General features: G+C 42.6%; 1 protein-coding gene across 5 annotated transcripts in view; it reads right to left on the bottom strand.

Annotated features, from left to right (window-relative positions):
• Window positions 1-22,495, bottom strand: part of LOC139534497 (dedicator of cytokinesis protein 11-like) — a 107,013-nt gene that overhangs the window by 70,428 nt on the left and 14,090 nt on the right. For all 5 annotated transcript variants that reach the window (XM_071333677.1, XM_071333673.1, XM_071333675.1 and 2 more), the window contains exons 4-9: window positions 22,273-22,355; window positions 19,804-19,870; window positions 14,112-14,207; window positions 11,231-11,365; window positions 9,715-9,895; window positions 1,532-1,611 (exon numbers count right to left, since the gene is read on the bottom strand). In XM_071333677.1, coding sequence (XP_071189778.1) covers window positions 1,532-1,611; window positions 9,715-9,895; window positions 11,231-11,365; window positions 14,112-14,207; window positions 19,804-19,870; window positions 22,273-22,355 — 642 coding nt within the window. The remainder of the gene's footprint in view (window positions 1-1,531; window positions 1,612-9,714; window positions 9,896-11,230; window positions 11,366-14,111; window positions 14,208-19,803; window positions 19,871-22,272; window positions 22,356-22,495) is intronic.

The following is a 22,495-nucleotide window of genomic DNA, read 5'->3' as shown; positions in this document are numbered from 1 at the left end:
AAGAGGAGCGCTGGGACATCTCAGACCAGACAGCTCTCTTTGTTCTCCTTGTGCTGGTCTGGGTTTATAGGCACATTCAAGCAGTTGAGGTGGTCTCTATGGGATAAGCATCAGCTTCATCCCAAATGGCACCCTGTTCCCTCTAACGTGCACTACTTTTGCAATGGGCCCATAGGGCTCTGGGCAAAAGTAGTGCACAATATAGGGAATAGGGTGCCATTAGGGCCGCAGCCATTTTGTTCTCTAACTGACTAGAAACACATTGCTTATCAATAATCTATCTGCTAGAACCTAAAAATAGTTATTCAGCTGTCGTCCATACATGGAACCCAAAATGGTTATACCTGGAACCAAAAAGGGTTCAACTTGGAACCAAAAAGGGTTCTCTTATGGCGACACCCGAAGAACCCTTTTTTGAATAAAACTTTCCTTTCTCTCCGATCGAAACAGGATACGCTCTGTCTGAATGACCCTATTAAAACCTCTCCACCATGTGGCTAGAATCACTAACATGTGTGTGTGTGTGAGGAATATCCACACTGCTAGAATAAAGCACTGCTGCTAATGAGGCCAGAGGTGAAGAGAGCAAGTCAGATAAAAACATACTGCCAACATCCACCAGGCTGAATCAATCAGCAACGGGGTATACACACTACGCCTAAGAGTGGGACGCACAGACGGCTACATTACGTATCAGATGCTTAGTAAAACATTTAAAAAACGAACAGTAGGCCTACTATATGGGATTCCTCTGCAGTGTGTGATTGATGTTGATAACAGTAACACCATAACCAAGCCATCGTGCGCAAATTGATTTTGTCCCCCACACCAAACGCGATCACGACACGCAGGTTGAAATATCAAAACAAACTCTGAACCAATTCTATTAATTTGGGGACAGGTCGAAAAGCATTAAACATTTATGGCAATTTGGCTAGCTAGCTTGTAGTAGCTAGCTAATTTCCCTATTTACCTAGCTAGCATGCTGTTGCTAGCTAATAAGTACTGGGATTTAAATATTGAGTTGTTATTTTATCTGAAAAAGGTCCTCTACTCCGACAATTAATCCACACATAAAACAGTCAACCGAATCGTTTCTAGTCATCTCTCCTCCTTCCATGCTTCTTTTTCTTCTTTGAAATTCATATGGCAATTGGCAACTAACTTTCATAATAAGGTGCATTACCACAACTGACCTCAGTTCATTTAACAATCACCCACGTGGGCACATGTTCCTAAAAACCAATGAGAAGATAGCACGTGGGTATATGCTTCTAAAAACCAATGAGGAGATAGCACGTGGGTATATGCTTCTAAAAACCAATGAGGAGATAGCACGTGGGTATATGCTTCTAAAAACCAATGAGGAGATAGCACGTGGGTATATGCTTCTAAAAACCAATGAGGAGATAACACGTGGGTATATGCTTCTAAAAACCAATGAGGAGATGGGAGAGGCAGGGCTTGCAGCACGTTCTGTGTCACAAATAGAATCAACACGACCGGTGTGGTCAGCATGTAACAGCACTACCTTGATGAGTTCAGGGTGAAGGCTCCTGCCCAGACTCTCCAATAGGCTCTCTCCTTTCCCCTGGCTGCTGCTGTCCTCATCTGATTGGACGAGAGAGGAGTCAGTCAAAAAGAGTACTGACCATAGAGCCTCATGTATGATTGGGATGAGTATAATGCCATCTGATATTAGAGCACCCTTTCCTTGATATCTGATCCTCCTAGAGTTGTGTACTTGGATGATTACTGGATGATACTGGATGATTCTACTCAGTGGTGGAAAAAAGTACCCCAATTTTCCTACTACTTCCTAAAGAAAATGACTCAAGTAAAAGTAGAAGTCACCCAGTAAAATACTACTTGAGTAAAAGTCAAAAAGTATTTGGTTTTAAATGTACTTAAGTATCAAAAGTAAAAGTATAAATCATTCAAAATGTCTTATATTAAGTAAAGCAGACAACACGATTTTCTTGTTATTTTAATTTAGGGATAGCCAGGGTCACAGTTCAACACTCAGACATAATTTACAAACAAAGCATTTGTGTTTAGTGAGTCTGCCAGATCAGAGGCAGTAGGGATGACCAGGGATGTTCTCTTGATAAGTGCTTAAATTAGACAATTTTCCTGTCCTGCTAAGCATTCAAAATGTAAGGAGTACATTTGGGTGTCAGGGAAAATGTAAGGAGTAAAAAGTACATTATTTTCTTCAGGGATGTAGTGGAGTAAAAGTAAAAGTTGTCAAAAAATATAAATTGTAAAGTACAGATACCCCCAAAAAACGACTTAAGTAGTACTTAAAAGTATTTTTACTTAAGTACTTTACACCACTGATTCTACTTCATTTTACACTCTTCACCTTTCATGTTGAGTGATGTCCCAATGAGCTTTTCCTACTAACTCTACTGCGTGTCTGACTCTATTCAGTGTGCTGCAGGGGGAACTGGCGACCAGCCAGGCTAACTGACTCCCACAGCTTTCTCCTGTATTAGCCAAATCTCTCAGAATCTCAGAGGCATATGAGAACTTACTGTACTTGTTTTTAGAGGGACATTTGAGGAGAGAGGGTCTACCCTTATGAGAAAATGAATGTCCCCAACTGTCAATTGCTCGGAGGCTGTACACACAGGCAAACATGCAGACACACACACGCATGCGCGCAAAAACTCACAGACAGACACGTATGCATGCAAGGACACTCGTGACTGATTCCAGTGAAGTTTGAAATGGGAACTAAATTCTAGAGGCAGATAAAATGACCGGTGAAAACTAGCAATACAATGCTGCCTTGCTGACCAACTGTTGTGTATCATCCTGTAATTGACTATTTAGGCGTTTCAGTGTGCGTTTACAGGTTACGGGAAGGGATTTGAAACTCCTAGAGGAGAAGACTGTGTTGAAAGACAGATGCAACTTTTCTTTGGAAAATATGGCAGGAGTGGAGTAGCTAAATAAAGTATTTTACAATCACTTTGGCACTAATTTCAGAACCTTCATGTCACTTTTCAAAACTCTAGACACAATACGCACAACCGATGATCAAAATGCACATTTTTCAAAACTCTAACACTTTTTCCAATTGCTTGGATACAATACACATAAAGCTAAAATCACCTGTTCAAAATGACACAATTTAACATCAAAGTACTACCATTTCAAAATTCAATTCACACATTACATCTGAGATGACTGTCTATTCATTTCATTACAATGATCTAACTATCAATTGATACAACTGCTCAAAATGATAAATAACTGTTTTCGTTTTATGGAAACTGATGAACAATATTCCATGTTTAGATCATGAAAGTTTCAGGATAACGAGATCCATTGACACCAATTACCGTGGAACATGAACCAATTGGACTACATTATCTATGGCTGTAATATTTCATCATCATTCTTTATCAGACACCGTTTCTATGGTCCCATGTACCACTTTTCTAGACCATGTTTTCAGATTTGACATTACTGTACACTCACCGGCCACTTTATTAGGTACACCTATCTGGTACTGGGTAGGACTCCCATTTGCCTACACAACAGCCTGAATTATTCACGGTGTTGTACGTTAAGAGATGCCCTTCTGCACACCACTGTTTTAAACGGATGTTATTTGAGCATTTGTGGCCTTTCTGTTAGCTTGAATAAGTCTGGACATTCTCCTCTGACCTCTCTCATTGACAAGATGTTTTTTGCCCACAGAACTGCCGCTCACTGAATGTGTTTTTTTTTATCGCACCATTCTCTGTAAACTCTAGAGACTGTAGTCAGGGCAGCTGTTTCTGAGATGCTGGAACCCCCATGTGTGGAACCAACAATCATACCACGGTCAAAGTTGCTTAGATTACGCATCTTACCCGTTCTAATGTTTGGTCGAACAACAGCTAAAGCTCTCTACTCTATATATTGAGTTGCAGGCATCCACATGATTCGCTGTTCGAAGGAGCAGGCTATTTGCGTTAACACGCAGGTGTACCTAATAAAGTGGTCAGTGAGTGTATGTATGCAGGCCCTTGTAACTGCTTTTCCAATACTGCCAACTCATTACTGATGATTGATTTCACATTGTGGTACGAATATATAGTGAAATGAGTGGTATCCACCTACAACAACATAGCGATAACATTGGAGCCGGCAGGTGATCCAGGTCACAATAGAGGTCAAGCAGTGGGAGGAGGAAGACGAGGAAGACGTGGTGGTCAAAGAAATGGCAGGGGACAAGCACCCCTTCTGAGAGGTGGTCGTGGGCCTCGTTTGAGAGATGTGGGGGAATGTGGTAGAGGACAAGGCCACGGACCAAGACAGCGGCAGCAACAGCAAAGAGTGTCCAATAAAATCCGAGCAATCGTTGTAGACCATGTCGTAAATCATGGCATGACAATGACTGAGGCAGCTACAATGATTCAACCAAACCTCAGAAAATCAACCGTGGCCTCAATCACCAGAGCTTTCCGCAATGAGAACCGGTAAGTCTTCAGCATGCACTAAACATTAGGCTACTCTCAATCGTCAAATGACTGTACAGTGGTTCGTTATTTAAAAGTTGCAGCGTACTGCAGCACAGCTTGCGTGGTGCCGCAGAATTCTATGGCACGTTATTTAAGTGACAACCACTGGTACCATTAATGCTAGTTAGTGCTAATTTCACCACCAGAGGGCATCTTTGAGAAGCATTTGATAACCTTCAAAAGTGTCTGTACTAGAGAATTTAAAACCTTTTTTTGTAAGAACATAGTATATGGGACTGATTTCAAGAAATGTTGCTTAATTAATTTGCTTAATATTATGGTGTTTCTATTCCAAGAAAAACTAAAAACCCTCTGGGTTTCCATTAGGATGGAACGGAAAATATGGCGCTGTACAGCGTGACGGTCGGGAGTAGGCTACAGTACAGGACTATTTAGCTAAAGAATCCCTGTGTTGTGCGGGCATGCGGGAGACCGGGATTCAATTTCCCAATGGGGAGGAAGGAGTATCCTTGTAAATAAGAATTTGTTCTTAACTGACTTGCCTAGTTAAATAAAGGTTACACTAAGAGCATAACATTTCTACACCATAATTGGTCTAACCAATACCCAAACAGAGATTCAGTCAAAATAAAAATCTCATTGATTTATCAAGACCAGTCCCCATGCTTGTCTCAGAGCAGCACGAAACGGTGCTAAAATAGTTGTAGGCTATTGCTTCAAATCCTATTGCTTCTAACTTCAATATGCTCTTTAAATAAACAAGACCTACACCACTTTAAACAGCACATTAATCAACACTAGTGAGACTCATGTCGCCTATGGTAGGCCTACAGTATATCAAAAAATATGACGTGACTCTCCACCAATAAATACATATAGAGGACTGGAGGATTCTAAATTAAAACCAAAAGCCGTCTCATTGGTCTCCCGGTGGCGGCCGGCACGGGTATCTGTTGCAACGCATTTTGCATTGCGATGCGGTGACTTAGACAGCTGCTCCACTGGGGAGGCCCCACCCACAAAGTATCAAAATACAGAGAGGTGTTGGTAAAAGTACAGTTGAAGTCGGAAGTTTACATACACCTCAGCCAAATACATTTAAACTCAGTTTTCACAATTCCTGACATTTAATCCTAGTAAACATTCCCTGTCTTAGGTCAGTTAGGATCACCACTTCAATTTAAGAATGTGAAATGTCAGAATAATAGCAGAAAGAATTATTTATTTCAGCTTTAATTTCTTTCATCACATTCCCAGTGGGTCAGAAGTTTACATACACTCAATTAGTATTTAGTAGCATTACCTTTAAATTGTTTAACTTGGGTCAAACGTTTCGGGTAGCCTTCCACAAGCTTCCCACAATAAGTTGGGTGAATTTTGGCCCATTCCTCCTGACAGAGCTGGTGTACCTGAGTCAGGTTTGTAGGCCTCCTTGCTCGCACATGCTTTTTCGGTTCTGCCCACAAATTTTCGATAGAATTGAGGTCAGGGCTTTGTGATGGCCACTCCAATACCTTGACTTTGTTGTCCTTAAAGCCATATTGCCACAACTTTGGAAGTATGCTTGGGATCATTGTCCATTTGGGAGACCCATTTGCGACCAAGCTTTAACTTCCTGACTGATGTCTTGAGATGTTGCTTCAATATATTCACATAATTTGTTTCCTGCTGTTTCCTCCAGCATCTTCACAAGGTCCTTCGCTGTTGTTCTGGGACTGATTTGCACTTTTCGCACCAAAGTATGTTCATCTCTAGGAGACAGAACGCGTCTCCTTCCTGAGCGTTATGACGGCTGCGTGGTCCCATGGTGTTCATACTTGTGTACTATTGTTTGTACAGATGAGCATGGTACCTTCAGGCGTTTGGAAATTGCTCCCAAGGATGAACCAGACTGCACAAAGTAGATGTCCTAACCGACTTGCCAAAACTATAGTTTGTTAACAAGAAATTTGTGGAGTGGTTGAAAAATTTGTTTTAATGACTCCAACCTAAGAGTATGTAAACTTCCGACTTCAACTGTATATTGTCCTGCTAATAGCCCATAATGGGCTATTATAATACTGTAAATGGTGTCCAGGTCAGGATAACCAAAACATTTATTTATTAAAGACTATCAGAAAGAATGTTGGTACTTATTTATTTTGATCCAAAGCCATGAATGAGTGAGTCACTCAGCTTTATGTAGGTGCTGCTATATGACTATATATTATCAAGTTGATAATATATAATGATATTTTGGTGGTTATTTTGTTTCCAAAAAAAACCCAAAGTGAGAGATTGTAATCTGAATAAAGGTCAAAATAATATTTGTAAAGGCCAAAACATTTATTTCTGTTTAAAGAGGGAGAAATGCTGGGCCAATTGTGCCGCCCTATGGGACTCCCAATCACGGTCGGATGTGATACATAATACTTTTTGTGGTATTATTTGTTGTCTTTTCTGGTGGATTAAACTGAAATTGCAACCAATCACGGCCGGTTGTGATACAGCCAACCTAACTTCGAAATACATTTGAACATAGAATTCTCCCCCTACCCTCCTTCTAGGCAAGTCTATTGTCCAGCTACCTGCTAATAGCCATAATGGCGCTGTACAACGTGACCGTGTGTGTTTGAAAGAGTATTTTCCAGGAAGCAAAAATTTGTTTACCTTCATTAGACAACTTTGTTCCAATATTTATGTAATTCAGTGATGTTTATTCTCATAGTAATTCGTTATGGCGCCATAACTAAATAAACATTGGCATTTTGAAAGAGTATTTTTCTCATTATTTTATTGACGAAAGCATAAAGATGCCATTATTAGTTACATTGTTTTAATTTGAACGTGCAGACTGGCACTAAGAACAGCGGGAACGTTTCCCTAGTCAGCTCCATTATTAGTGCAATGCCCCTGGAAGTGTTGCTCTGTGCTACCCAGTGGGGTGAGAATATCTAAATTAATAAGAATGATTCTAAAATAATAAGAATAATACAAAATAATCGCTTTGTTTAAAAAAAGAACAATATTTTGGAGATCATTTTGTTTTCAAATAACGTCAAATGAGCAAGAAAAAGGCCATTCTTGAACATGGGGTGAGACATTGTTACTAATTTGTAAATAAAGCCAGTTTGTTATTTAGAATCATTTATTTCTGTTTTTAGAGGGAGAGAAACCAAAAACCTAGTCATCTCATGGGTCGCCCAGCCAAAGTCCGGCACGGGTATTGAACCAGCATCTGTAGCAACACAGCTTGCACTCCTATGCAGTGTCTTAGACTGTTGCACCACTCAAGCGCTGTACAACAGGACCGGTCGGGAGTGGGCTACATTACAAAATAATCCTAACAAAATAAGTAATAAAAACCTTAGTGTAACAACAGTTTTAGTAAGTAATACTGAAGTCGTGCACAATTATCAGTTTCTATTTAGGTTTATGTCGCCCATTCATTGTCAGTTAGAGACACTGTAGGACCCAAAAGCATAATCAGTGCTCTAACTCCCCCTTGCGCTGGTCTGGAGCAATGAGGTGGTGACGCAGGGTACTGTACTAAATGACCTCTAAGTACCGCAGCATAATCGCAAAACTTTTAGTGGGGCAACCACTGTATACTGCATGCCAACGTGTACCACAGAGTATGTGATTTGACTAAATGTGTTATTACTGTAATTTTCCCTGCAGAATTGAGAATAGGCTAAATATGGAAGGCAGAGGCAAAATTCTGACAGACCAACAAGAGCGGGGTGTGGTCAATTTGGATCGGGCCAGGAATGATATTTGCCTTACAGAAATTCGGCAGCACATCTTGGACAATGACGACATGTTCAACAATGTGGAAGCCATAAGTTTGCCGGCTATTGCACGCATGCTGATAAGGCACCAGGGGTCTCTAAAACAGCTATACCATGTGCCTTTAGAAAGAAATGCAGACAGAGCGAAGCAACTGAGGACTGAGTATGTTCAGGTATGTTCAGTTTCACGATGGCTGTTGTGAAAAATTCCCCCAAAATTCTACATCATTGTAATCAGTAATTCTCTTTCCAAAACGTCTTTTTAGAAGGTGATGGAGCTGGATGCTGACGAAAACCATCACAATTCCTCTTTTTGGATGAGGCAGGCTTCAACCTGGCCAAAACAAGGAGGAGAGGTCGGAATTTCATTGGCCAACGGGCAACCATCCAAGCACCTGGACAACATCACCATGTATGCGGCTATATTGGAAGATGGTGTGGTGGGACGCAGACCTCGTATTGGATCATATAATGCAGCTCTCCTTGTAACCTTCCTTGATGAGCTAAATCAGGTCTGTAGAGCTGATGGCGTGTGGGATAATGTCAGGTTCCACCATGCTCAAATGGTGCAAGCATGGTTTCAGGCCCATCCACAATTTACCACCCTGTACTTACCCCATAATCTCCTTTCCTTAACACGATTGAGGAATTTTTCTCCACATGGAGGTGGAAGGAATATGATAGGCGCCTTCACGAACAAGCCACCCTTCTCCAGGCTATGGATGACGCATGCAATGATTCGCCATGCCCGAAGATTCTTCCCAAGATGTTTGGCTCATGAAAACATCCATTGTGATGTGGCTGAGAACCTGTGGCCAAATCCACAAGACAGGGTTGATGGAAATATAGAAGTACAGTAATCAATCCTTTGGTTTGCTTTTTACAGTAAGCCAGGTGAAGAATACTGCATTTGACGTTTTACTGTCGTTTTTTTCTTTTTTGTAGCTAATTATTTTTGCTTTGATTCAAAGAAACCTATGTTGTGATTTTATTGTATTTCATCAATACATTTCAGATGTTGTTCAATGATTCCACTGTGTCTGTAGTATTCCCTCTACTGGTCCTTTTACAGTGATGTATTTACGTGTAGCACCATCATGAAACAATTTTGTACTACAATATTTAATGATTGTACGAACAACCACACAGTATCTTGTGTGTGGGTGACCTAAATTAATGTTCCTATGGTATTTCATGATGAATTCGTTATTTGAACCAATGATTCTGAAAGTGCAAGGTTTCTTTAAAGATATGAATGCACAATGCCATGTTTTGAACATTGGACAGCATGTGTTACAAGTGATGACTGTTTTGAGTTGTGCGTCTAGAGTTTTGAAAAATGACCACAAGGTTCTGAAATTAGTGCCAAAGTGATTGTAAAAAATTGTAAGATGTTGAACTGTAGGTCTAGGAGAGTACGGCATACTGTGTGTGTGTGTGTGTGTGTGTGTCCAGTCCATCCTCACCCAGGGCACAGTCTAGGCTGTCTCCTCCGTTCCTCCTGTCTCCTCCCTCAGTGCTGCTCTGCAGGGCCTGTTTCAGGGTGACCACCCACTCCTCCATCTCCGCCTCGCTGTCCGCAGACAGGAGGTGGCTGTAGCGCTCCTGCATCTTCAGCTCAAAGCCGTTACGGCGCATCTTAGGACACTGGAGTGGGGGGGGGGGGGGGGGGGGCGGGAACAGAGGGTTGGTCATTTAGTAACATAATCTTAAAGCAGTTCCAACCAATCTCAGGGCACCTGGGGTGAACATATAGACGTTTGGTTGGAGTCATTTAAACATTGTGGCTCAAAGGTCAAAGCTGTTACGGCGCATCTTAGGGCGCTGGGGAGGAGAGAAAGAGAACAGGTCTGGTTGGATCAGCATATCACCTAATAACACTCGGCTCAATGCTCAAACGTGCTAGTGAGTGGACAGCTAATATTTACATTTCAAGTTTAGCCAACTTGGATCTAATTGCTAGCTAGATAACGAGGCAGAACAGTAGAATTGTTATGAACACACCCTTCTGTCTGTCTCCAACTGTTTGAACAGCATGCTAGCCTGTCCACTTTGTTCAATCAATACCTTATTTCTCAGAATGAGAACGAGTTGCCAATTCCCTATATTGTGTTTTATGCTTATTGCACATTTATAAAACACAGACTAGACAGCTAGTATAACAGTCTTTGGTTAAAATGCTGCTAGGTACCGATTTAGGCCTAAATCTTTATTAGCAACTAATCCCACTGGACACAGACGTCATTTCAACGTGTAGTTTGGTTTACAATTGGAAGTTGTCAACTAACGTGAATTCAAAAAAAAATGTCACCATATTGGATTTGGTTAAAAGTCGGGTGAAAAAAAGACTAAATTCCCTAACGTTGATGACTTTTGCAAATCCAATCAGTTTTCCAAGTCGATCCAACATCATCACATTGAATTCTTTGTTGAAATGACGTGGAAACAACGATGATTCAACCAGTTTTTCCCCAGTGGGCTGTTGTGTTAAAAGCCTAATTCTGAGTGTGCTGCTGCCATTTCTGCCTCTTTAGAGTCCAGAGATGTATTACCTATTAATTGTATTAGCATAGAATGGTCTATTTGATTATCACAGACTTCCCTCCATGGCTGGCAGGAGGAAAGTCTACCGTCTAGGACAGACAAGACAATATATTTAGATTTGTCTGTCTCCATAAAGCCCAGAGCGGATGGTGTGCCTCTGTAAGCAAATGGTCAATCTATTCCTGGGACACATTAGGAACAAACATTAACCATATACAAAGATATACTGTACTGTATTATTCACAATAACCACACGACGTCAATGATTTCCAAGTCAAGGTGAAATGAGGGACCGTATTCAATGAGCATCTCAAAGTAGCTGATCTAAGATCAGTTCACCCGTCCATGTAATCTAAGGAATTGTAATCTAAAAGACCAGACTGATCCTAGATCAGCACTCCTACTCGGAGACTCTTTGTGAATAAGGGCCCAGGTCACCTGAATGACGTCTATACAGGAGTCCAGGTAGATGGAGCCTTTGGTGTCCTTGCAGTTCTTCTCATCCTTGTAGGAGTTGAGGATGTAGGAGCCGTCTGGCAGCTGGGACAGGTAGAAATACCTCCTCTTAAACACCTGATAATCAGAAGAAGGGTTTCAATTCAAAATCATCCAATATCCACGCCGCTTTTATTTCTAATAGTGTCCATCTGCTGTACAGTCTAGTGGATGTGTGGGTACAAAGGTAGACAAGGCTGGTGATCAAATGTATTGTTGTGGCACTCAAATACAGTTGTAGATACTTTTTTTGATTAGCTGAGTCAGGTAGGGCCCTATCAAATCCGCGATACGGAGAACGCGGACGGAATCACGGAATCCAGACATTATAACGGAATTGAACAATATTTAAAAATGCATTTCATTTATTCGAAAATTAATTCGCTCAGGATTATAATAAAACAGCTCCGGATTATCATAAGACATGAACAAAATGCATCACTGATTCTTATTTTTCTTCTTTCCTTATTTCTGAAGATGCGACGCGGGAATGTCCATGTATGCGTGTTTGTTTGTCTACCACTTTGTGTAGCCGTTAGCGATGATGCTAATGATAACCGTCTTATGGTAGATGGAAAGGCTTTCCCCAAAAACATCTACATTAAAATGTTAACGACAAAGTAGCCTATGCCTACCTGCATAATGATATTATGATTATTTGGTGATTTGTGATTAGCAAACTCTACAATCAGAAACAGAGCTAAGCAAACACGTCTCTTGCTGGTGCACACCTGAATTAAAGGTTATGTACACCCCAAAATAAAAATGTGCTCGATTTTTCCAAGTCCTCAAGTGGTCTCCTGGTGTGGTTTAAGCATTGTTGTGGACTTAGAACACCCAATTGTGTTGTTTTTCATTTAAAAAAATATTATTTTGAGAGCAAAAACGTGAAAAAAATGGGGAAAAACTGAAACCTGGGAAAACAAAACGGAAAAAATGTAATATTTATATATAACTGATTTTATAGGGCCCTAATCAGGTATGTTAGTGCTGAACAAAAGCCTGCACAGTGCTTTTGTGGTACATGATCTACGTCATTTCTTGTACATCTACAGTGATTCGGAAAGAATTCAGATCCCATGACTTTTTCCACGTTTTATTTCGTTACAGCCTTATTCTAAAATGGATTTAAAAAAATGTTTTCCTCATACCCCATAATGTCAAAGCAAGACAGGTTTTTAGAAATTTTTGCAAGTAAAATATATCACATTGACATAAGTATTCAGACCCTTTGAACCATTTTTGGCAGCAATTACAGCCTTGAGTCTTCTTGGGTATGACGCTACAAGCTTGACACACCTGTATTAGGGGTGTTTCTCCCATCCCTCTCTGCAAATCCTCTCAAGCTCTGTCAGGTTGGATGGGGAGCGTCTCTGCACAGCTATTTTCAGGTCTCTCCAGAGATGTTCAATCGGGTTCAAGTCCGGGCTCTGGCTGGGCTACTCAAGGACATTCAGAGACTTGTCCCGAAGCCACTCCTGCGTTGTCTTGGCTGTGTGCTTAGGGTCGTTTTCCTATTGGAAGGTGAACCTTCTCCCCAGTCTGAGGTCCTGATCACTCTGGAGAAGGTTTTCATCAAGGATCTCTCTGATCTTTGCTCTGTTCATCTTTCCCTTGATCCTGACTAGTCTCCCAGTCCCTGCCGCTGAAAAACATCCCCACAGCATGATGCTGCCATCACCATGTTTCACCGTAGGGATGGTGCCAAAGAGTTCAGTCTTGGTTTCATCAGACCAGAGAATCTTGTTTCTCATGGTCTGAGAGTCCTTTAGGTGCCTTTTGGCAAACTCCAAGCGGGCTGTCATGTGCCTTTTACTGAGAAGTGGCTTCCGTCTTCCGGCCACTCTACCATAAAGGCCTGATTGGTGGAGTTCTGCAGAGATGATTGTCCTTCTGGAAGGTTCTCCCATCTCCACAGAGGAACTGTTCTTGGTCACCTACCTGACTAAGGCCCTTCTCCCCCGATTGCTCAGTTTGTCCGGGCGGCCAGCTCTAGAAAGTCTGGGTGGTTCCAAACTTCTTTAATTTAAGAATGATGGAGGCCACTTTGTTCTTGGGGACCTTCAATGCTGCAGAAATGTTTTGGTACCCTTCCCCAGATCTGTGCCCGGACACAATCCTGTCTTTGAGCTCTACGGACAATTCCTCCGACCTCATGGCTTGGTTCTTGCTCTGATATGCACTGTCAACTGTGGGACATTATATAGACAGGTGTGTGCCTTTCCAAATCATTTAGTTATGACATTTGTGTTTCTTTACGTAATATGTAATTGTTGTACTGTATGTGTGTGTCTATAGTTTTGTTCAATATTGTGTTAGAGTATATAAGTTGTTTCGTCTGAAACTTTGTTCCCCCTGCTGCTGTTGCACCAGGTCTCTCTTGAAAAAGAGATTTTATCTCAATGACAAAAACCTGTATAGGTTAAATAAGGTTAAATTTAAAAAAATCATACAAATATCCAATCAATTGAATTTACCATAGGTGTACTCCAATCAAGTTGTAGAAACATCTCAAGGATGATCAATGGAAACAGGATGCACCTGAGCTCAATTTCAAGTCTCATAACAAAGGGTTGGAATACTTACATAAATAAGGTGTTTTTGTTTATTATTTTTAATAAATGTGCAAACATTTCAAAAACCTGTTTTCCCTTTGTCATTATGTGGTATTGTATGTAGATGGATGAGAATTGTTTTTTTAAAATCTATTTAAGAATAAGACTGTAACGTACATTTTTGGGGGAAAAGTCAAGGGGTCTGAGTACTTTCCGAATGCACTGTATAGTCAGTAGACAAGGATGGTGGGTGAGCTGTTCTGACTCACCCTCATGGAGACAGACAGGCTGCTGTTGATGTTGGCTTTCTGCAGCCAGCCCTGCTTCATGATACCCCCTCTCTGAGAGCACAGAGATGACGAGTCCTGGTGACACACACACACACACACACACACACACACACACACACACACACACACACACACACACACACACACACACACACACACACACACACACACACACACACACACACACACACACACACACACACACACACACACACACACACACACACGAAGGAGAGTTAGGATTGATAATGTGTATGGATATGCAATCAATAGGCTAATACACACACATCACACACTCCCAGAGACAACACACCCACAGACAAACACACAGATACATGTTTGCACAGATACACAGACAAACACACACCCACACAATCACACAAACAGAAATAATAACCACACATTCACAAACAAAATAACTTTTGTCACTGAGTCTAACACACACACACACACACACACACACACACACACACACACACACACACACACACACACACACACACACACACACACACACACAATGTGCAGAGACATACATAATTCATACAGAAAGATATGGAGAGAATTTCTCTGATTCCCATGAATGGGCCGAAGTCATTTAACCCATTTAACCACAACCATCACTTCACCAACTCAACTAATTTGCAGTGAAAATCTCCATGAGACCATTTATCCCAACATTAATATCCATAACAAGGACATTGCCACTCAAAGAACAGACACTTACAAACACAGTAAATATGTATCCCAATCCAATACCTAATCCTCTTACTGCTGTTGGGATATACAGAGAAACCACATGCATACAGAGAAATGCCATGCTGTAGCTATCGCACGCACGCACGCACGCACGCACGCACGCACGCACGCACGCACGCACGCACGCACGCACGCACGCACGCACGCACGCACGCACACACACACACACACACACACACATCCAGCTCAGTTAACAAATTGAGAAGTGGCACTATCCTTTGCGCTCGTCCGATCGTAAGTACGCCTCTCTCTAGTTCTGTCATGTAATCCAATTGGCTGAGCTCTCTCCTCTGTCCTCCCACATCACTCCCACCCTTCCCTTGCTCTGAGTGGTGCTCTGAGAACCCCCTTCATTCCTCTATCCACCCCTCTACTCTATCAATCCCACATGAAAAAATTATCCAGTTTACTCTAGAATACTCCTGTACTTACTATATAATTATGTAGTAAACTGTAGTATACTATACTACACACTGTAGTATCCCTCTGCCATGTGTAATTCTTACTATAACATTTTGTAGTATACAGTAGAATACTATAGTAAATACTGCAGTATGCTACAGGCTGCAAAAGCACTACAGTAATTACTACAATAATGTCTCCAAAAACACAATAGTCCGCAAATAGGTTTCCTCCAGGAGAAACCCCTACTGTTATATCAAAGATAATACAACTACAGTAATTGTCACGTTCTGACCTTAGTTCTTTTGTTATTTCTTTGTTTTAGTATGGTCAGGGCGTGAGTTGGGTGGGTTATCTATGTTCGTTTTTCTATGTTGGTTTTTTCGTTTGGCCTGGTATGATTCTCAATCAGAGGCAGGTGTCGTTAGTTGTCTCTGATTGAGAATCATACTTAGGTAGCCTTTTTCCACCTGTGTTGGGTGGGTGTTTATTTTCTGTGTCTGTGTGTTCCACACGGAACTGTTGTATCGGTTAGTTATTTCACGTGTCGTTTATTGTTTTGTTTCAGTGTTCGATTGTTTTATTAAAGAGCATGAACACGTACCACGCTGCGCATCGGTCCTCCGATCCTTCCAACTACTCCTCCTCAGAGGAGTCTGCAACACTACAGTATTCACTGTAATGTTTTTGAGGACTACAGTCCGAAAAAATACTACAGTGAATACTCTGAAGTCCGCAAAAAAACTACAATGAATAATATAGTATTTATACCATAGTATACTATAGTATTTTTCATGTGGGATTCCTCACCAATCTCCCTGATTGCATTATCATTTATTAATTCTTATGGTCACTCCTCTGTTCTCTCTCTCCATTGCTCTGTTTCCCTCCCTCCCACCCTCAATATATATATATATTATCTCTCTCTCTCTCTCTCTCTCTCTCTCTCTCTCTCTCTCTCTCTCTCTCTCTCTCTCTCTCTCTCTCTCTCTCTCTCTCTCTCTCTCTCTCTCTCTCTCTCTCTCTCTCTCTCTCTCTCTCCAGTGGTTATAAAAGTAGGCTGGGATAAAAGGAGTAGGCTACATATAGAGCTACAGTATCCTGATTCCTGCTGACAAACAAAACAAAAAGCAGGAATTACCAGTGACTTGCTCAATAAGGAAGTGGTCAGATGACGCAGATGCTAAGCTACAGGACTGTTTTGCTAGCACAGACTGGAATATGTTCTGGGATTCTACTGATGACATTGAGGAGTACATCACATCAGTCACTGGGTTCATCAATAAGTGCATCGATGACGTTGTCCCCACAGTGACTGTACGTACATACTCCAACCAGAAGCAATGGATTACAGGCAACATCTGCACTTAGCTAAAGGGTAGGGCTGCCTCTTTCAAGGAGCGGGACTCTAACCCTGACACTTATAAGAAATCCTGCTATGCCCTCTGACGAAACATCAAACAGGCAAAGCGTCAATACAGGACTACACCGACTCTGCTTGTCGGGATGTGGCAGGGCTTGCAAACTACTACGGACCACAAAGGGAAGCACAGCCGCGAGCTGCCCAGTGACACGAGCCTACCAGACGAGCTAAATACCTTATATGCTCGGTTCGAGGCAAGCAACACTGAAACATGCATGAGAGCATCAGCTATCCGGATGACTATGTGATCACCCTCTCCGTAACCGACGTGCGTAAGACCCTTAAACAGGTCAACATTCACAGGGCCGCAGGGCCAGACGGATTACCAGGATGTGTACTCTGAGCATGCGCTGACCAACTGGCAAGTGTCTTCACTGACATTTTCAACCTGTCCCTGACCGAGTCTGTAATACCAACATGTTTCAAGCAGACAACCATAGTCCATGTGCCCAAGAACACCAAGGTAACCTGCCTAAATGACTACCGACGTGTAGCACTCACGTCTGTAGCCATGAAGTGGCTAACATCAACACCATTATCCCAGAAACCCTAGACCCACTCCAATTTGCATACCGCCCCCAACAGATCCACATATGACGCAATCTCTGTTGCACTGCACACTGCCCTTTCCCACCTGGACAAAAATAACACCTATGTGAGAATGCTATTCATTGACTACAGCTCAGTGTTCAACACCATAGTGCCGTCAAAGCTCATCACTAAGCTAAGGACCGTGGGACTAAAGACCTCCCTCTGCAGCTGGATCCTGAACTTCCTGACGGGCCGCCCCCAGGTAGTAAGGGTAGGTAACAACACATCTGCCACGCTGATCCTCAACACAGGGGCCCCTCAGGGGTGTGTGCTCAGCCCTCTCCTGTACTCCCTGTTCACCCATGATTGCATGGCCGAGCACGACTCCAACACCATCATTAAGTTTGCCGACGACACAACGTGGCAGGCCTGATCACCGACAACAATGAGACAGCCTATAGGGAGGAGCTCAGAGACATGGCAGTGTGGTGCAAGGATAACAACCTCTCCCTCAACGTGATCAAGACAAAGGAGATGATTGTGGACTACAGAAAAAGGAGGACCGAGCATGCCCCCATTCTCATCAACAGGGCTGTAGTGGAGCAGGTTGAGAGCTTCAAGTTCCTTGGTGTTCACATCTCCAACAAACTATCATGGTCCAAACACACCAAGGCAGTTGTGAAGAGGGCATGACAACCCCTATTCCCCCTCAGACTGAAAACATTTGGCATGGGTCCTCAGATCCTCACAAAGTTCTACAGCTGCAGCATCGAGAGCATCCTGACTGGCTACATCACCGCCTGGTACGTTGGAACTGCTCGGCCTCCAACCGCAAAGCACTACAGAGTGAAGTTCGTACGGCCCAGTACATCAATGGGGCCAAGCTTCCTGCCATCCAGGACCTCTGTACCAGGCGGTGTCAGAGGAAGGCCCTAAAAATTGCCAAAGACTCCAGCCACCCTAGTCATAGACTGTTCTCTTTGCTACCGCACGGCAAGCAGTACCGGAGCCCCAAGTCTTGGACCAAAAGGCTTCTTAACAGCTTCTACCCCCAAGCCATAAGACTCCTGAACAGCTAATGAAATGGCTACCCGGACTATTTGATTGCCCCCCCACACACATTTGTATGCTGCTTCTACTCTCTGTTTATAATCCATGCATAGTCAGTTTACATCTACCTATATGTACATATGAACTCAATTACCTCAACTAACCGGTGCCCCCGCACATTGACTCTGTAGTGGTACCCCCTGTATATAGCCTCGCTATTGTTATTTTATTGTTGCTCCGTAATTATTTGTTATTTTTCTATTTTTCTTCTTTATTTTAATTTTTGTCTAAAAAAAAATTGTAATATATATATATTTTTTTTTTTTACTTCAGTTTATTTGAGTAAATACTTTCTTAACCCTTATTTTTCTTAAAACTGCATTGTTGGTTAAGGGCTTTCACTGTAAGGTCTACACCTGTTGTATTCGGCGCATGTGCCAAAACTATTTGATTTAATACACTATTACTGCTCTCTCCCTCTGAGACAAGATGTCTGGGGTGTAGCAATAAAGGACATTGTAAGTCATGTAACATTAGCCAGCATCTTTTTGTGCTGCCTGGATTGATAGATGGCCTCTGCTCTGCTCTCTTTCTCCCTCTCTCTTTAGTACTTTGCTGTATTTAAAATGGCCGCCTATTTCCCTGTATAGTGCACTACATTTGGGCCCAGGACCCATAGGGCTCTGGTCAAAGGTAGTGCACTATATAGGGAATAGGGTTCCATTGCAGCCGCAGCCCTGGAGTGATTCAGTGATAGCCTCTGCTGTCTGCTCTGTGCTCTCAGCAATATGTCTGGCAGCTGTTTATTTTCCTTCAATCGTTCAATTACAACCCTTTTAATGTTAAGTTTATCCACATCCGGCCAGGCCGATGAGGGGTCGATGAGAACTATTTTTAGAAAAGTACAGCTCTGGTTTCACTGCTAAAGAGGATTGAGGAGGACTTAGGTTCATTAGGCGAGCGAGCTACTGGCTGTACTGGCTGGCTGCAGTAGCCTGGTCCCAGATCTGTTTGTGCTGTCTTGCCTACTCCTAATGTGACAATGACCATAGGCGTAGGCAAGATAGCACAAACACATCTGGAAACAGGCTGTGGCTGTAGACCCTACTGAGTACAGCTGCAAATGCTCTCCCGCCACAAAACCACATCATAGTGGCACAGTGGCGGTTAGGATTTCTGGATGTAAGCTACGGTATCTCTGTTGAATTACTCTTATTTGATGCATTGTATTGTATTGTTAGCATCTTTTCTAAAACGCTTTGGGGGGGATGCAGCAATGTGTTGATGTTATGCTCAAAGTCAAAAGGGTATTTTAAACATGACCACCACCAAGCCAACAAGACCTAGAGGACGTGAGTGAACTGGCCACACAAAAGACCCTTGAGCATACCAGACCACTCACCATCGTCTGATAATCAATGTCTCTCTCTCTCTCTCGCACACATGTACGTAGGCGCGCACACACACAGACTGGTCCATCACCCCCAGGCCTAACATTCCACTCACCTCATCTTTAGCGTCTTCATCGATCTCAAACACGTGAGCCGGCAGCTTGTCCATCTTCAGGCCTTTACTGTGAAAACACATGTCGTGTGAGAGAGTTGGTTGTTGTGTGTGTGAGAGAGAGGGTTGTTGTGTGAGAGAGAAGGTTGTTGTGTGAGAGAGAGGGTTGTTGTGTGAGAGAGAGGGTTGTTGTGTAAGAGAGATGGTTGTTGTGTGAGAGGGAGGGTTGTTGTGTGAGAGAGAGGGTTGTTGTGTGAGAGAGAGGGTTGTTGTGTGAGAGAGAGGGTTGTTGTGTGAGAGGGAGGGTTGTTGTGTGAGAGGGAGGGTTGTTGTGTGAGAGGGAGGGTTGTTGTGCGAGAGAGATGCTTGTTGTGTGAGAGAGAGAATGTTGTGTGAGAGAGAGGGTTGTTGTGTGAGAGGGAGGGTTGTTGTGTAAGAGAGATGGTTGTTGTGTGAGAGGGAGGGTTGTTGTGCGAGAGAGATGCTTGTTGTGTGAGAGAGAGGGTTGTTGTGTGAGAGAGATGGTTGTTGTGTGAGAGAGAGGGTTGTTGTGTGAGAGAGAAGGTTGTTGTGTGAGATAGAGGGTTGTTGTGTGAGAGAGATGGTTGTTGTGTGAGAGAGAGGGTTGTTGTGTGAGAGAGAGGGTTGTTGTGTGAGAGAGATGGTTGTTGTGTGAGAGAGAGGGTTGTTGTGTGAGAGAGAGGGTTGTTGTGTGAGAGAGAGGGTTGTTGAGTGAGAGAGAGGGTTGTTGTGTGAGAGAGAGGGTTGTTGTGTGAGAGAGAGGGTTGTTGTGTGAGAGAGATGGTTGTTGTGTGAGAGAGAGGGTTGTTGTGTGAGAGAGAGGGTTGTTGTGTGAGAGAGAGGGTTGTTGTGTGAGAGAGAGGGTTGTTGTGTGTGAGAGAGAGGGTTGTTGTGTGAGAGAGAGGGTTGTTGTGTGAGAGAGATGGTTGTTGTGTGTGTGAGAGATGGTTGTTGTGTGAGAGAGAGGGTTGTTGTGTGTGTGAGAGAGAGGGTTGTTGTGTGAGAGAGAGGGTTGTTGTGTGAGAGAGATGGTTGTTGTGTGTGTGAGAGAGAGGGTTGTTGTGTGAGAGAGATGGTTGTTGTGTGAGAGAGATGGTTGTTGTGTGTGTGAGAGAGAGGGTTGTTGTGTGTGTGAGAGAGAGGGTTGTTGTGTGTGTGAGATGGTTGTTGTGTGTGTGAGAGAGATGGTTGTTGTGTGTGTGAGAGAGAGGGTTGTTGTGTGTCAGCAACCCAGAACTATATACTCAATACATCAACTCCTTTCTACTGTATCTTGGTTCAGGTCATTTCAACAGTGTGTCTTTGTACAGTATCAAAAGCTAGTCTAAATCCTCAACGGATCAACAGCTAGGCTATAACCTCAATGGATCAACAGCTAGGCTATAACCTCAATGGATCAACAGCTAGGCTATAACCTCAATGAATCAACAGCTAGGCTATAACCTCAATGAATCAACAGCTAGGCTATATCCTCAATGGATCAACAGCTAGGCTATATCCTCAATGGATCAACAGCTAGGCTATATCCTCAATGGATCAACAGCTAGGCTATATCCTCAATGGATCAACAGCTAGGCTATATCCTCAATGGATCAACAGCTAGGCTATACCCTCAATGGATCAACAGCTAGTCTAAATCCTTAAAGGAACAACAGCTAGTCTAAATCCTCAATGGATCAACAGCTAGGCTATATCCTCAATGGATCAACAGCTAGGCTATACCCTCAATGGATCAACAGCTAGTCTAAATCCTTAAAGGAACAACAGCTAGTCTAAATCCTCAATGGATCAACAGCTAGTCTATATCCTTAAAGGAACAACAGCTAGGCTATATCCTCAATGGATCAACAGCTAGGCTATATCCTCAATGGATCAACAGCTAGTCTAAATCCTTAAAGGAACAACAGCTAGGCTATATCCTCAATGGATCAACAGCTAGGCTATACCCTCAATGGATCAACAGCTAGTCTAAATCCTTAAAGGAACAACAGCTAGGCTATATCCTCAATGGATCAACAGCTAGGCTATATCCTCAATGGATCAACAGCTAGGCTATATCCTCAATGGATCAACAGCTAGGCTATATCCTCAATGGATCAACAGCTAGGCTATATCCTCAATGGATCAACAGCTAGGCTATACCCTCAATGGATCAACAGCTAGTCTAAATCCTTAAAGGAACAACAGCTAGTCTAAATCCTCAATGGATCAACAGCTAGGCTATATCCTCAATGGATCAACAGCTAGGCTATACCCTCAATGGATCAACAGCTAGTCTAAATCCTCAATGGATCAACAGCTAGTCTATATCGTGAATACATCTACGCCTTGCTTCCTATCTACAATCTGGTCATTTCTATGCTGTTTCTTTCTATCAATGGCTTTTCTTTTCCAGATTTATAGCACCTTGGAAGCATGCGTATGTCAATAGCTTTTCTATTCTAGACTTACGTTGGGAGCATGCGGAAATCTCCCGAGTACGCTTCATATTTGTAGTTGATGACATGCCAGTCCGTGTTGTAAGTCTTGATGCACTGCCAAACAGGTCAACATTAGAGCTCAATTAGTAACATTACAACACCAGGGGACCAGGGTAATAAGGAGTTCACAGTTCACACCATGCCAGAAAAGTGTCATTGTATGTCAAGTTTAGAGGTCGACCGGCATGGCCGAT

This window comes from Salvelinus alpinus, chromosome 11 (genome assembly GCF_045679555.1).
Source record: "Salvelinus alpinus chromosome 11, SLU_Salpinus.1, whole genome shotgun sequence".
Taxonomy (NCBI): domain Eukaryota; kingdom Metazoa; phylum Chordata; class Actinopteri; order Salmoniformes; family Salmonidae; genus Salvelinus; species Salvelinus alpinus.
The sequence above is the reverse complement of the archived record's forward strand: the minus strand, read 5'-3'. Positions and strand labels throughout refer to the sequence as shown.